The 16,498-nt window shown below is 41.5% G+C and overlaps 1 protein-coding gene across 1 annotated transcript; it reads left to right on the top strand.

The window, feature by feature from the left end:
- The first annotated feature begins 2,887 nt into the window (after nucleotides 1-2,887).
- On the top strand, nucleotides 2,888-16,086 carry ttc14 (tetratricopeptide repeat domain 14). The gene is made up of 12 exons (XM_033621919.2): nucleotides 2,888-3,518; nucleotides 4,060-4,184; nucleotides 5,555-5,754; nucleotides 6,219-6,303; nucleotides 7,013-7,142; nucleotides 8,650-8,805; nucleotides 9,229-9,300; nucleotides 9,505-9,624; nucleotides 11,131-11,253; nucleotides 12,067-12,184; nucleotides 14,118-14,224; nucleotides 14,354-16,086. The coding sequence occupies exons 1-12, from the start codon at nucleotides 3,385-3,387 to the stop codon at nucleotides 15,390-15,392; spliced, it is 2,409 nt and encodes an 802-aa protein (XP_033477810.2). The 5' UTR covers nucleotides 2,888-3,384; the 3' UTR covers nucleotides 15,393-16,086.
- Nucleotides 16,087-16,498: the final 412 nt, after the last annotated feature.

Raw genomic sequence — 16,498 nt, 5'->3', positions numbered from 1 at the left:
GCCATGGTTGTTGGTGCTGCAGTTGAGTGGGGCTGCAGTCAGGGGGCTTTATTTGTCGGAGATGCAATTGTGGGTGCCACAGTTTTTGGGATTGGAGTTGTTGATGGTGCAGTTGTTGAGACCTCCACCATTGCCTTGTTTTTTGTATGAAACTGCCCTCTTGTGCCATCTATTGGCTGTATTTATCATGTAATGGAAGACATGGAAGTATGAGGGCAGTGATGCTCACAATGTTTGAAAAGAACCTGTATATTTTTGAATGTGAAGGGAGTATAAATGAGCCTTAATGATTATGACCTGGGCTACAGATTCAGGCTAAATTTAGGATTAAGTTTAGCTTAGCTCTCAATTAAGTAAAGTAAATCAGAAATCTAACAGTGAATCTGGCAAGTTTCCCTCCACTTCTACTTTCTTCTTCTTCTTTGGGCTGTTCCCTTTAGGGTTGGCCACAGCGAATCATCTGCCTCCATCTAACCTCTGCATCCTCTTCTCTCACACCAACTGACTTCATGTCCTCTTTCACTACATCCATAAATCTCCTCTTTGGTCTTCATCTAGGTCTCTTGCCTGACAGTTCCAATAAATTCATCATTAGATCGTCCCCTTACTTAAGAGTTAGTGACGACGGGCTTCAGGCTGTCGCCAACGGGTCGTCCTCCGTGTCCAGCAGGTGTTGTGCCGTATTAAGCACGCCTGCCGCGTTCCCGCCGCGACCAGGGGTGCTTTTCACGGCAGGCGTGCTTAATACGGCACAACACCTGTCAGCGGCGAACACAGATGCGGGGACGAGCCAGAGGATGGGAGAGTTTCTGCCGCAAACAAGCACAGAGACCCGGGGAGACATGGGAGCAGCTTCATGTGTTTACAGCAGAGAGCAGGAGCGAGGACAGACGTCTCACTCCGCTACCCTGTGCGCAAAGGGACCGCACACTTCCAGTTTATACTTGTAACTTCCGTTGTCCTACTAAGTATTGATAACACGCTTAGTATTTTACAAATTTTACGAATTTTGTTTATTTGATAAATGTGGCGCTGATAGGCAAAAATGAACTAAATGACTGTGGGGCAGTGGGCAAGTAATATAATCATAACACCTTTACACACGGTAACCACCCCCCGCCTGGCATAACGACTTCTCAGGTGGAAACCCTGCACATACTTGAGGAGAGAAAGAGGGAAGTCTGCTTAGGGGCCTACCTTGTGAACCAGCTGTGCAATGAACAAGAAGCTCTGGCCTGACACCTCATGCAACACCCTAATAGCATAATGGATTTCAGTCATTGCTACAATTACACTGATGGGAGAAAACATATGCATTTATACAAGTGAGGGGGCACAGTGAATGAAGTGGGGGGGCACTGCTCCCTGGTGCTCCCTCGTGAAGCCGACTCTGGATATATCCTAGTTAACTATACCTACCTTAGGCTTATTACACATATGTAAGGTTTAATGCTATATTGTTAACTTGCAAATTACGTGACAATGCATTTCAGGCAATTTTACAGAGTAACTAGTAATGTAACGAGTATTGTATCTACTACTAATTACTTTCTCCAGGGAGTAATCAAATAAAGTAAGGGATTACTTTTTTCCTAAGTAATGTGTAATGTATAACACATTACTTTTTTGAGTAACGACCCCCAACACTGGTCAGCAGTCGCCACAAATGTTGCAGCTGCGGTTGTAGGGGCTGCAGTTGTCAGTACTGCAGTAGTCAGGCCTGCATTTGTGGGTACAGCAGGAGTTTTGGGAGCAGCTGTTGTTGGGGCAGCAGTTGTGGGTGCCGAAGTTTTGGGAGCAGCTGTTGTTGGGGCAGCAGTTGTGGGTGCCGAAGTTTTGGGAGCAGCTGTTGTTGGGGCAGCAGTTGTGGGTGCAGAAGTTTTGGGAGCAGCTGTTGTTGGGGCAGCAGTTGTTGGGGCTGCAGTTGTTGGGGCTGCAGTTGTGGGGGCTGTCAACATAAGTCATAGGAGCCTGACACTCCACTGAGGATCTAATTTGTTTTAGCATTACTGGTAAGTAGAGGAAAGTACGTCACCACCAGCATCAGTTTTCCATTGTTAGAATACCATTGCCCTCAGTGAGCTCTTGCCAGACCATTACTGGAAACCCACATCAAGGTTGTCAAACAGGTTTCTTATCTATGTAATGCAGTTCCCGTCTTCATCTGCCCTCTCTGCTTTTGGATCACTTCAAATTCTTCTATTCCACATTATGCCTAATGTTTTACTGTTATCACTACTTCAGTCAGTTTAGTAGCACTGTAGGTACTACAGCTCCTTCAGTGACAGGCTTCTTCACCCACAGTGTGCAAAGGAGGAATACTGCAGGTCAGTGGTGTAGTGAAGAGGCGGGTGTAGGTAGATTGGTAAGTTACAGAGGAGGAAGTTAATATACTCTATATAATCTAAAAGCTTTCTGGCTGATGGGTGGGTGTACTGTAAACAGCCAGAAAAACAGGTGGGTATACCTCATTTATCTGCATAGACCCTGCACCATTGCCGCATGTCCTTCCTTCCTTAGTAACCAGTGCTGAAGCCCTTATTTACGCTACCTGTTAATGAAAACAATACTGATGTTTTTTTGCTAATGATGTGTGTCACTGCTGAATGTTTCCTAAAGTTCACTGAAAATCAGAAATCAAAGACTTGGCTGTTAAAGCGTACCAGTTTAGGCTGTTTGTAAGACTAAATTGTGGTAGGATATTTTACCTTTCTATAAAATGAGTTACTATGGTGTATTGTAGCTGATACGTTTTCCATTTGACTTTGAATTTAGTTGAACTTCAAACTCCCTCACAAAAAAATTGTCTTTTTTATTCATCCGCTATAGTTCCTAGATGGAGCTTGTTTCTACCGACGCTTTCAGTGTAACACACCCTGCGCATGCTCAGTAGCTCATGTGTGCACGGAGATTGGAGCAGACGAATTTTCTGCTCATAAAGTAAACTTTGCGGAACTAAAACGATAGATGTGTTGTGTGTCTTAGGAGACGGTGCAACTTTACATATGTAAAACTACCGGAATATCGTGAGTTTTTACAAAGATAAATGTCAACGTGATAGTGTGTCACTATGACCAAGAAGCGTTTGTTTTGCTAACGTTAGCTAGCAAAACGATGCAGAGTAACGTTTTCCAGCTAACGTATGTCCATATTTCTCTGTCTATGCATTAAATAATCAACCATTCGCGATGAGGTATTCAACTCTGTTTAATTGGAGTGTATAGTGGTATAAGAAACGATGTCTGCGCGACACCATCGACAGTATTAATATCAAAATTGCTGGATTTTTCTAACAGCTAACGTTAAAGCGTGTTAACCATAGCTGACGGTCGCTGTATTTTGTTTACCGTGTACAATAATGTGACTGTTGTTGTAAAAAGAAAAATGGACAGAGACTTGTTGAGGCAGTGTCTAACATATCATGGAGAATCACTGTTTAACAAACTGAAATGTGAACAAACAGAAAACCCAGACTTCCAGGCTGTGGTGTCTGACCTGTGCAAGGCCACGTGTGAAAGGTATCAGCAGCTTACTTTTGTTTGTTTGGTTTTGTTTTATTTGTTTTACTGAAGAAGATATTTCCAGTTAACATATTAACTTTTATTCATCATCTCCAATTTAAACGTCTCCTTTAGAAGGTCATCACTTCTTGCACTGGCAAGCTAATCGCTAATATTTTGGGGGATTTCGTTTCTCTGTTTTTTCCATGCATCTTGATATATTATTGATCACAAGGAGGGCTGCATTGATTATTTATCACAGTAGTGGATGATAAAAAGTGTTTGTTACGGGTCTAGTCTCAGTTAAGGATGATTTTATCAGTAACTGATAATGCAGTTATGTGAGATGTAGATGATCTGATACCTCTTTTTATTGATTGTTGCAGTCGGAGGCTCCTAGAATAAAAATGTTGTTTCTTTCATTTTGTGAATTTGAATTCAACTGTCTGATTTCATCTTCACATGCATCCGTCTACCAGGCATGCTTTACACAACATTTGTAGTGATAAAATGTCATTTATTAAAGAGCCTCTGCTGATTATGTGTTTTTGTGCATCAGGAGTGATCGGCAGGACAGCGTCCTTGTGGAGCAGTTCATTGCCAGAAAGGCTGACATCCTGTTTTGTCCGGCATGGAAAACCGCCACTCATCAAGAGGAGGAACATGAGGAGGAGGATGCTACAGGTGTGTGTTGGTGTGACTACATATCTCAAGCTCTGTCCACACCAAAAGAGTTAAACAGTAGCAAAATAAACTGAGCTAAGCTCTCACTTTGTTTAACTGTTGTTCAACCCCCTGCTCTCTGTGATCACCTATACCATGTGTCAGTACAACCAAATTTAAGTGAAGTTGTACTCATGTATGTACATATCTTTTCGTGTGTGCCTACTTACAGCTCAGTGTCCCTTCCCTATTTTTCCAGCCTGTGCTGGATGAGTTCCTAATTAGGGGAGGGGATTTCACAGAATGTGACTCTCTGTTGATGAAGTCATACCTGGCGCCAAAGTGTGGTTAAGTTCTCTAATAACGTTTTTTGCCTCACGTCTGTGTGCTCCAAAATACAAATCTTTGAAGTCTCTCCTGATAAATATTTTTTTTATGTCTTTCAGAAGTGTGCAACACTCGCTATGTTTACATGCACAAAGTATTCCAGTTTTTGCCCTTTTTTTAAAAAAAGATACAATATTCCTTTGAAGGTTTTTACATAGCTTATTAAAATGATTATTTCCTTAATATTCCTGTTTACATGTAGCCTCGCATAATTTGATTAACGTGCCCTGACATGTTATTTATTATGTCAAAATATGGATAAGTGGAAAGGCTGGACCTGCTTGTTCCACTTGCTTCTTTTCATCATTACAGGATTTTTCCTCTTGTTGGTGGACTTGTTCCTTCATGCAAATACAGCCTCCCTCTTTCATTCCTTTAACCACCTACTTGAAGAGGTGGGCATTGGATATTTGTGCTTATCCAAAGAGCTGTTAATAACAAAGTATTTCATAATGTTTAAAAGTAGGTGACCAGATATATGAGCTTTTCTTTTGGGGCATGCATCTATGCACCAGCCTTGCAAACTGTTGGCTGGGGGGTTTATGTACAACATAACCATGACAATGCACAGAGCTGACTGCAAACAGGCAAGAGGTTGTGTGTCGCATCTGGGATAAAAAACCCCAGTGGAAATGTGTATTCTGAGTGTGCCGTACACCCGCCCTAAGAATGCTCCTTAAACCCAAATAATACCGGCATATTCCATATGTCTTACTCTGAAATTCGGTAAATTGGTATATCTAAACTGAATATGCTGTTTACATGACCAGCATCAAATTCAGAATGTTGTAATATTTGCAGTAGTAGTTCATTATTCATTATTAGTGTACAGGAAAATGTAGCCACTGTGTCTACACAGGAGGTGTAGAGTGAGCAGCACATTAGCAGAGCAGCAGGAGGTTCAGCCCTCCATCTGTGTTTACACAGGTTGTTTTTAAATTGAAGTAGGAATGTATCTTTGTGTGTGAGATATTTAACTGTGCTTTCTGCCTCTGCCTTCCCAGAGCCCTATGCCATCATGCCACCAGTGGAGTTATTCATGGAGGTGTCTTATGAGGAAAGAAGAGCCATGCTGTACAGGGACTTGGAAAGAGGAGACATTGTGGTGGGGAGGATCAACAACATTAGAGATTACGGCTTCTTCCTTACTCTTCTTTGCACCGCAGGAGGACTGAAGAGAGACATAGAAGACCTAGAGTTGTCGGTATGTCAAGAAGCTAAATCAATTAAATGGGCTTAAGCCCTGTCATAAATCTTGTGACAGATCGAAACCAATCGTTCAACCATTGTAGACGCAGAAGACTTGGATTGTGAGTGGGCCAGGTATACTGGTACAGCTCTGGCTCTGTGAATTCCTGAATGACTGCCAGTGAGAGTAAACAATGTGTCTCGTAGTGCACCATGCAGGTTGAGATCTAAAGTCACATGCTTGACATGTATGCGATTTATCCATCTCAGTTATGACTACCTAACCCACATTTGGTTTCAGGGAATCTCCTGCCCTAAGGGTTCGACCAACATGACCGGTATTCCTCCAGGAATTCACAGAACTATAGTTACTTTAGTAATTTCTTGCAAGCCCCTGCACCAGGTGGAACCACACAACACATCTGAAGACTTATCTAAACTATTCAGCTGTTTTTTTTTTCCTTTTTCTTCCACCTTCAGGCTCTGTGTCACATCAGAGAAATTCCCTCCACCGGCAGCCATGATGATCCTTTGTCCTACTACCAGATCGGGGACTTTATCAGAGGTCAGTGTCTAAGTTGACTTTGACTTAAACAACCAGCTGTGTGCAGAGTTTCTCTTACAGCCAGACTTCAGGCTCATTTTACCTAAAGTTGTTAATAAGGCTTTGACAGTCAACAAGTTGACTTGACTTATTCAACCTATCGTTTTAATGTTGCAGATTAATCGTTGAAACGGATAAACTGGTGCTGATAAGACTTTTTAAAAACTAACATTTACTTGGCTCCAGTAGTAGCTGATGGCTGTGTATCCAGTCACGTGGGGACGTACTATCGGCTATTGGCTTTTTCCTATTCCAAACTATTATTATTATTGTATCAGCCTTTAAAGATCCACCAGTTGATCTCAAACAATAGTCATGTTTGCGATGAGTGGAGACCATCACCAAAACAAGCACTTTCTTCACATTTGAGAAGCTGAAACCAGAGAATGTTTGGCATTTTTGCTTGAAAGTTACTTAATTGATTAATCAATTATCAAAATAGTTATTGAGTCTTTTTTGTCAATGGACTAATCATTGAAGCTCTACAATATCTATATCTGCATGATTTCCAGACAGTTACCAATCAGAATGCCCTCCAGAAATTCATAAGTTAAAAATACCTGAATGTATTTAGAACATGATTTTTTGTTGTGAGTTTTTGCTGTTTTTCATGTCAAAAGAAAAATGTGGTCAAACCTTCACCTAATATCTGCACTGTCTCATTCTGTAGCTGCGGTGAAAGATATTGACCGCTACCAGGAGAAAATCACAGTGTCCCTCCACCCGGCCTCTCTGTCTTCCAGCTTGGAGCACATTAAACTGGGTGTCTTTCCCCGGGAAGAGCTGCCCATACACTACAGGTAACTACACAACATGACATGACAAAACACTACAAAATACACAACACTGAACTCTGAAAGGCTCTGACAAACTAAGACTAATTTAAAAAAGAAAATGTTGTAGTTTCAGAATTACTTTAGGGAAAAACATCTGGCTATTTGTGGTTAACACTGATTAATACATTAAAATTGAATTTAAATTTAATTTGTCTGTTGATGGTAACACCCATTTCACCCTGTCATGCTGTATTTTCTATGATTCTAGCTGCTCATCATTATTTTATACAGATCAGCTGCAGTCACGACTGATGCTCATGTAAACATTTTCTTTGTGAGCTCCATATTCACTTTGTAATCACAAGAGAAGATAAATAAACTATTTGAGTGCAGCTAATTGTGGCATGAGTTGCTATAACTGGAATTATCTGTTTAGCGTTTTTATACTTCTGTGCTGGCGACAGCTGTGGCCAGAGGCATGATATTTTTGGGTTGTCTGTCCATCCAGCTCCCGTAAACACAACAAGAATGCCTTGAAAGAATTTCTTCAAATTTGGCTCAAAGTGATCACTGTGACCTCATGAAACATGTTTTTGGCTACTCAAGAAATGATACGCTAATTCTGAAATCATTTTACACAAATGTCTGACAAGATAAAATGATGAAGTGATGGCATTTTATATCCAGAAGGTCAAAGGTTAACTTCACTGTGACATCATAATATAATACAAAAACACTTTTTCGCCCATTACTCAACTTCAAGGCGAGACATTTGGTTGGATACTGAATTGATGACATCTTGGGTGTCCACCTCTACTGATTGTATAGATCTTCTGTGCTGCCGGGTTGAAGATGTGTGTGAAGGATTCCACATTTCACCAAAAAATACACTTAAAGGGATAGTGCACCCAAAAATGAAAATTCAGCCATTATCTACTCACCCATATGCGGAGGGAGGCTCAGGTGAAGTTTTAGGGTCCTCACAACACTTCCAGAGATCCAAGGGGAGAGGAGGTAGCAACACAACCCCACCTAATGGAGGCTTATGGTGCCCCAGATTCAAACATCCAAAAACACATAATTGAAACTACAAAATATCTCCATACTGCTCGTCCGTAGTGATCCAAGTGTCCTGAAGCCCCGACATAAAAAGTTGTTTCGAAAAACGCCATTTGAACTCTGTTTTTAGCCTCATTGTAGCCTGCAGCTCTGACTGCCTCTCTGAGCGCGAGACCAGCGAAAGTACGTGAACACACATGAACGCGGTGCCCATGTCTCATGGCCTCCTCCCTCGGCATATGGGTGAGTAAATAATGGCTGAATTTTCATTTTTGGGTGCACTATCCCTTTAAAACCTTTCATTAAATTCCTTCAAAGTCTTCATCATAGATATTATATAAGTCTGGACAGACATGGATGTAAACTATAACTTGACTGGTTGACGGAGGCATACAGCCATGAGGCCGTAATTCTAGCCTACTTGTTGATCACGTTCAGTTCTCACGTGGGACTCTGATTCCTCTCCTCTTAGCCGTAGCGTTTGTGCAGCCGCTGACTCCAGTGAGACCTATGAGTGCATACTGAAGAGTTGCCATGGCTACCACAACCCCTCCGTAGTGGACTTCCTGCTGGAAAAGGTGGGGATTAGTGACACCCACCCGCCGTCAATGATGAGAGGACTACAAAGGTAAACATGTTGACTGGCTGACTTGACTCACTTGTTTGAAATGAGAGCTCTAAGCAACGCAGCAGTTATCTGATAAGTGTTACTTCTCTCTTATCACCAAATGTCAAGGCAAGTTTCATAATGTGCAAAGAATTATAAGTATGTAAATTAGTAATTGTGAGTATGGAAAACTTTAAGGGAAAAGGACAAACACCTTTATACTGTTGTAATTAATGTCTTTGGTTCATGTGCTGTGGCCTGTGAAAAACTTCTCTGTATCTATTCTCTGAGTGTTTCTGTGTCAGGAGACTTTTCTTTCCAAATTTAAAGTTTAGCTTTCCAGGCAGGCAGCTGGTACTCTTTAGGTAAAGGAAACCAACAATGTTGAGAGACAACTGTTTTATATGTTGCCAGAGTGTGACCTTGTGTCTCTTTTCTCCACAGTAAAATTTTCAATGAAGAGGACTTTGCTTCTGTAATCAGGAAGAAACAGTCTGCATCATGGGCCTTGAAGTGGTAATTCTAAACTTTTAACTTTAACTGCAGGAAGTGTGTAGATGGACTTCATTCTGTTTTTGAATTGGTCTCTCATACAGTAGTAATCACAATACAAAGTGAGCAACATGTCCTTTCATATAGTCTTTCTTCCTTTGGCTGTTTCTGACTTGACATTAATATAAACCCATTCTCCATCTTCCTTGTCTCTCTTTGTTCCATCAGTGTCCGTGCAGGTGTGGACCACTTCAAACACGGTCGTCACGTGGAAGCCATGAATGAATATAACAAAGCCTTGGATATCGACACTAATAATGTTGAAGCACTGGTGGCACGTGGAGCTCTGTGAGTTGATTTTTAAATTTAAGTCATGCATCTTAATTTGGATGTTCTAATACTGTGTAACTCTGGTTTTATATCATGGTTTCCAGTGATTACCAGGGCCTGTATCCCCTGGAAAGTCTTTCATTATTTGACATTTATATATCATATACCCATCCCAAGAGTTTTCTAAGCCATCTGCTTTGTGTATTGTATTTTGGTGAACATTTAGCAGTTGTTTTTAATTGATAAATGATTGACGTAATTTTTTTCCAAATTGTACGTCAAATTGAAGTGGTGAGCACTGACAAAGAATGTGTCAAACAAAGAGAATGCAGCAATTCATTTGGAGGACAGGGTTTCCCCCAGAAAAGTTGTCAAGCCAGGTGGCAAGTATCTTTTGACGGGGGCTGGAGGCAGCCCGGAGAAGGCTGGCAGTCGAGTTTCTTTTTTGATGGGGGATTTTGATGGTAACAATGCAGATAAGTTTGAAACATATGTAATATGATGCAGCTTTGGGATGTATTTATGAGGGATTGAACTGGGACAAAACAACATTGTGCATAGGGCCTCTAAAAAGCTAGAAATGAGACCTGTCATGGGTAGAGGAGTTGCCAAGGACAAAATGCGATGGATAGATCTCATTGCCGCCTTGAGTCCCATAGTGAATGGCGTTCTGACATCTTATGGTTAAAGGTAATGGTTAGCCATTATCATGAACCACCTTAAATGCAAACTTCGGCTGCTGACTCGTTTACTATAACATTACTGTTAACATCAAACAGTCTAACATTAACTAACTAGAAAGGTTAACATTAATACTAGCAAGTTTAACATGACCTCATTGACTTGGGTTGAATTCCCTGTTGCAGCTGAGGCTGTCACGATATCAGAAGATGGCAGCTCTGTGATGTGTGTGTATTGATGCGTGCTTGTGTGTGCAGGTATGTGTTGCCGTTCATTTTAACGTTAGCAGGGTGTTTTTCTTTATTCTCCAGGCTACTTTAGTTTGAGATCTTTAAAATTAATTTGTAAAAAAATTCCCTGATGCTAAGTCCCAGGCGGGGGATCGACCCAGGCCGGGCGGGTGTCCTGGCTTGCAATTCACAGGTGGAAACCCCGGAAGAAAATAGAAGGAACAGTAAATCAGATACCACACCTGTCCCTGTCTAAATTTCATTGTCAGTGTTGCAGCAATTAGTTATGTTGGGCTCTGTGCCTGCTCAGTGTACCTGATGAAGCACAATGATATAACACAAAGGGAACTCCTCCATGAATGGCATAACAAACACTGATGTTAATGTCAAAACTGTCTTGTTTGTATTTACATAATTGTTAAAGTAAGACTTTATAATCCCTCAGTAAGCATCAAGTCTTTCAATAGAGAATGGAAAAAAATCCTTCTCGGAATGTAATTGTTTCTCAGTTTCAATACTTCCTGCAGATAGAATGATTTGATTCTCTCTCTTTTTTTTTTTTTTAAGTTTTTTTTTTGTCTCACTGTGTGTTTTCTGCCTTGGTTTTTCACAGATATGCTAACAAAGGCAGCATCATGAAGGCTGTATCAGACTTTGAATTGGCCCTGGAGAGCTGTCCAGATCACCGCAATGCCAAGAAGTACCTCTGCCAGACATTGGTGGAGAGAGGAAAACAGTAAGCAGTGTTACCTTTTGCTTTAATAATAGTTCACAGGTGTCTGTCCTGGTAGTTTTCCAATGAACGAGGGATGCATTTGTCCTCTCGCCGTCTCTTGCCTCTGTGCGGCAGGCAGAGAGCAAGAATTTTGTGCTAACATTACTTGTGTGAAAGGGATGGGGGTTCTGTGCTGCCTGTTCATAGAAGGCCAAGTCCAGTGTCAAGGCTGTGGTTCATGTCCATCTTGGCAATTGAGGAAAAGTTTAGTTTGCAGCCTGAAACAAGAGCCAGCCTGCACAGTCCAGCTAACATGTCTTTGTAGGTGAGTGTCTATAAATGAACATGTATCCCGAAGTAATCAGTATCATGCTGCTTAGCCTAAGTGAGAGGTAGAAGAGTCATCGCCAGCAGTTGCACAGCACAGTAGAAACCTCTCCTGTGCTATATTTTTCATGTCATTTTTCTTCCCATTTAATCTTCTTTTATCAGTGTACAATTAACATTACATTTAAGAGCAGCAGAATCCTGAAAGGGTTTGAATATTTCTGTGCTCTGTCACCATTTTAAAAATAGAGATGACAGACATGCTGACTTGGAACAGACAAGTGAGCATTATCTGGTCTGGTTTGTTCATGTAATTAAAAAGAGGTCAGTGTAGAGATGGGAGTGGTAACAGAAAAATGTAATTAAATCTAAGTAATTAATAGAAACAATTATTTGTGAGTAATAACTGTGACGTTATTAACTCAGAAGTCTATTTTGTGTGTGTGTGTGTCTCTCTCTCTCTCTTTTTCTCTTTCTCTCTCTCTCTCTCTCTCTCTCTCTCTCTAGGCTTGAGGAACAGGAGAAACTAGTAACAGCGGAGGGACTGTACAGAAGAGCTCTATCTCTCGATGACTCAAACCCTGAAGCGCAGGAGGCCCTGCACAAGATCACAGACACAATACAGGTGAGCGGACCACCAAACACGCATGCAGCACATGCGGGACTTAGGCAAAGTTGAAAGGTATGCACCGTGTGTATTTTAGGTTTAACCATTAAAGCACACTGCAACAGTAATGGGCATATCAAAGCTTTGTCAAGCCTACCCTTAAATGTGGTGTTGCATATGACTTTAAAAAACATTACATACGTCATACGCTGCAGAAGGAAGCCAAAACAACGCCAAAAACCTGGGTGTACATTACCTGCTCAGCACCAAATGACAGACAAAATTAATGATTAACTGGGGAAATTAGAGACTTGATTAGCAGCTAGCGAGCCAGGTTTTCCCCTCAGCAGCTGGTTTAGACTAAGAACTAAGTTGTAAGGAGAGTGAATATTGGACTTATGTTCGTCAGGTGCCTAGACACACAACTCCAAAGAATGTTAATGTTGCTCTGTACCTGCAATACTGGGTTCACAGCTTGTTTCCACTGCCCCCAAGTGGCCAGAAAATAAATTGGAGCAGGTGTAAATCCAAATTCAGCAGAGGCATGTATGAATCTAACAGTTGGTCAGATACTGAATTGGTGACACTAAACTTATGTTTCCAACTTGGTGCTGATTGTATAGAACTTCTGTGCTGCTTGGTTGAAGATGTGTATGAAGCAGCATCCACATTTTAGAGTTTTTGCGTCTTTTCAACAACATCCATATTTGAAGCATTGTCTACTGTCGTGTCGTGTGGACAGACATGGATGTAAACTGTAACTGCAACTTGAATGGTTCACGTCAGAAATGTAATAGATTTGTTTTTTGAAAGTTATCCTGGGGCCGTTTCACCATCATGAACAATTAGTTAAAAAATTTCCCGCACACTCAAAAATCAAGAATTTTTAGTACTGATACTGACTTAATTTGGTCCTTTTTCAAGTGTTATCACACCAAACACTTAAAGCCTGCTCAGAATTAGTGTGTAGTATGAAATTGGGACATTAAGGGAGATGCCATGCACAGTCTGAAAACGCCCACACACTCTTATCAAGCCTAATCAGTCAAATAAGTAAAAAAACACCCATTTAAGTGTACCAGGGGCTTAGTGGGGGTTTTACAATATCTAGACCAGAGCTCCATGCAGTGCTGTCCATGGTGCTGAATCATGTCTGAGAGCGGCCATAGGGGCATCTGTCTCAAGTTGCCTTGTCTTCTGAAAACAAATGTTTATCTGATACAGATACTCTACTTAGTTAGAGAAAATATTAGGTATTCTTCTCTGAACAACATCTTGTTACATTCTGAATTTTGCACATAAACACATACATGTTCCCGACACTGTCGGTTTGTAATACTGATGAAGTGTTTTGGTGTGTTTGTATGTCTTCGACCCTGGGCCGCTGCCCTTTGACCCTCCAACTTCCACGGCCTTGTCACCTGCCTTGCGGGGGTGAAAATAAATAAACTGCACAATGGCAACGACTCCTCCACTGGACACTTGTGTGTGCCATGTCCCCGGTCCAAATACGGTAACGTTGAAACCTTCTGTGTCTCAATGGGGAACAAATGCTGTTTGTCTTCTCTGCACATCTCTGCTTTTACCTCTGTCCCTCCATCTGCCTCTCTGCTAACTACTGTTCTCTTGGATCACACAACTTTCTCTGTGGTAAATATGTGACCCTCCGTATATTTCTCCATCATTCTGTCATCTGTGGTGTGTGATCGTAACGTCTTCTGTCCTTCTCAAACCTTTGACTTCCCTCTTCCTCTCCATACCTTTAACTCCAACATGAATGACTGAATAAATGAATGAATGGCTGAATACTGATTGATTTCGGGGTCTCTGTTGCATGTCTTGGGTCATGGCGTGTTTGAATATGTCTCTGTGGACTCTTGCCTGCCATTGTCATGTCTTGCCTTGCCTTGCCTTGCCTTGCCTTGCCTTGCCTTGCCCGGCGACCGTAAAGAAATCGATTCGCCGGCGAGAAGAAGCGCTGGCTAAGGAGCAGGAGAAAGCTACGAGCAGCCAGACCAGTGCTGAGAAATTGCGTAAGATCTTAAAAGAGGAGAAGAGGTGAGTTGGCTCTGATCTTTTAAAGGTTTGGCAGGTAAATATACTGCAGATGAAGTCATGCAAGTCATTTCATAACTTCAAAGCATCAGCTGTTTTCAGTGGATGCCTTTTTTTTTTTTTTTTTTACAGGATGAAGAAAAAACGAAAGAGATCAGTCTCTTCCTCTTCTTCTTCTTCCTCCACTTCCTCCAAGAGCTCCTCTTCTTCTTCATTGTCTTCCTCCTCACGCAGGAAGTCCAAGAAGAAGAAAAAGAAAAGGAGGCGATCTGAGCGAGGTAGTAAGCGCCATCGCAGGATCTCCTCAAGCAGGAAGAGTGAAGAGGGTAAGAGTGAGAAAGACAGAAAGGAGAAAGTGGAGGACGAGCTGGAGTGGTATCCCGCTCCTCCCAACACCTCCGCCACCTTTCTCAACCAGAAGGGAGGCCCGAGGTTTGGAGAGAGGGATGAGGAGGAGGTAGTGGAAAAGGATGCTGAAGAAAGACGAATCAGTCAGCTTTATTCTTTGTCAGCAGCTTCAGAAGACGAAGAGTCTGACTCCTCATGCAGAGAGAAGAAAAGAAGGGAAAGGGAAGAGAGCAGGACAAGAGGAAGGAAAAACAGTCAGAGTAGAAGCCTGGAAAGAGAGGAGAGAGGGAGCAGGAGTAGAGAAAGGAGGGATAGGAGCAGGGAGAGAGGGAAGGAGGATAATAGGAAAGACAGGAGAGGCAGTGAGTCCAGGAGGAGAAGCAGCTTAGACGAGAACAGAAAGAGAAAGGTGTCCTGCTCTTCTGCCGAATCTGACTATTCACGAAAATCCAGTTCCAGATCTGAATATTTGGGGAACTCGGGTTCTGCGTACAAACATTTGGAGAGCAGAATGAGACATGACTCTTCCAGAAGGAACTCCTTGGATGGTGTTAGGTGTGAAAACAGAGGGTGGGGAGACATTCGGGAGGTAGAGGAGGCAAAGAGAGAGAAGGACAGCAGAAAGGGGAGAGAGGACGAGAGCAACAGGTCAGATGGAGGAAACAGCAGAAAATCAGAAGGGGCTGGAAATAATAATAACAAACAGAATAGTTTGACCCCAGTACCTGGTGGAGGGCCTAAAAAAGATCTCCCTTCCAACCTGCTAGATATTTTCAATCAGATTGCCCAGTTTGAGAAGGAGAAAGGAGTCAGGCCAAAATAACAACTCCAAACCAAAAGTCCAGAAGACTGTGAAATGGATGTTTGTATCATGAATTCATTCATTCTGGACTGTGCATCAAGCAAACACTGCTGAAGGAATGGCCAAATGTGTTGTTGATTGAATGTCCCCAGTTGTTGTCAGTTACTTTAGATTTAGTGAAAACATCCAAGTCATTTTATTTGAAATGGCTTTGTCCTTATGGTGGATTTAAGGCCTGTGAGAACCTGTTGTGGTCAGAATGTGCACCTGAATAGCTTGATACTGTAGTTTAATACTTAACTCTAACTGGTTGCTGTAAGCCAAGTAAAGAGAGGGACATTTTCCACTTACTGAAGTCAATATTATTTGCCATCTGTGATCATTTCCCCATTTAGAGGTTAATGTTTGTGTACATTTTGAGATTATATTACGTTACTCAGCACATCTGATGTCACATCAGTTGCCACAGGCTTTAATATCTCATTGTGTGTTCATCTTAAGTTGAGACTTTTATCTGTTAAAGGAGATACTGCCTTATGTTTACTGCCTTGTGCCATTTTGTGCATTCTCTCTGTGGCTTGTTAAACAACCCGACTGTTAGTACTGCAGTACTTTTTCAAGCTTTTCACAATGCAGATGTTCCAGTTGTGTCCCAACACTTTTTCTCCTGGAGTAGAACAAACTCATGTTAATCAATAAAGCATTGAAAATGTCACATGTGGTGTCATTCAAGTCATTGGGATTTGATTGGCTTTTTCAGTTCAAGCAAATGTTTGTTACCTGTCTTCCTAATGCTAACAGACCATGCATATTTCTCAAAATAACAGGAATGAAGCATCCTTTGCTGATTTATAGCAATATATCCGATACAGCCAATGTGATAAATTCCAAAGCATCAAAGCAGCAACATAAACATTTAAATGCCTCTGTTGGGCAGAAAAATCAAGCTCATAAAATTTAAACCTGCAAGAAAGCATTTTATCAAAAATGAATGCAATATTTGACTTGGATTATAGTTGTCATTCAGCAGCACATTATCGAGAAATGAAACAAATGTTCACACAGAAATGTAAAAGATTCATAACATTATTAGATTATCCTCTTATACCATCTGAATATCTTCTTTT

Source organism: Epinephelus lanceolatus, chromosome 6 (genome assembly GCF_041903045.1).
Source record: "Epinephelus lanceolatus isolate andai-2023 chromosome 6, ASM4190304v1, whole genome shotgun sequence".
Classification (NCBI taxonomy): domain Eukaryota; kingdom Metazoa; phylum Chordata; class Actinopteri; order Perciformes; family Serranidae; genus Epinephelus; species Epinephelus lanceolatus.
The sequence above is the reverse complement of the archived record's forward strand: the minus strand, read 5'-3'. Positions and strand labels throughout refer to the sequence as shown.

Bases quoted from the DNA above. Each gene is read 5' to 3' on its own strand.
- ttc14 (XM_033621919.2), top strand. From the start codon at position 3,385: ATGGACAGAGACTTGTTGAGGCAGTGTCTAACATATCATGGAGAATCA. The intron at 8,806-9,228 runs GTAAACATGTTG...TTTTCTCCACAG, and splicing joins ATGATGAGAGGACTACAAAG to TAAAATTTTCAATGAAGAGG. The intron at 9,301-9,504 runs GTAATTCTAAAC...TTGTTCCATCAG, and splicing joins GCATCATGGGCCTTGAAGTG to TGTCCGTGCAGGTGTGGACC.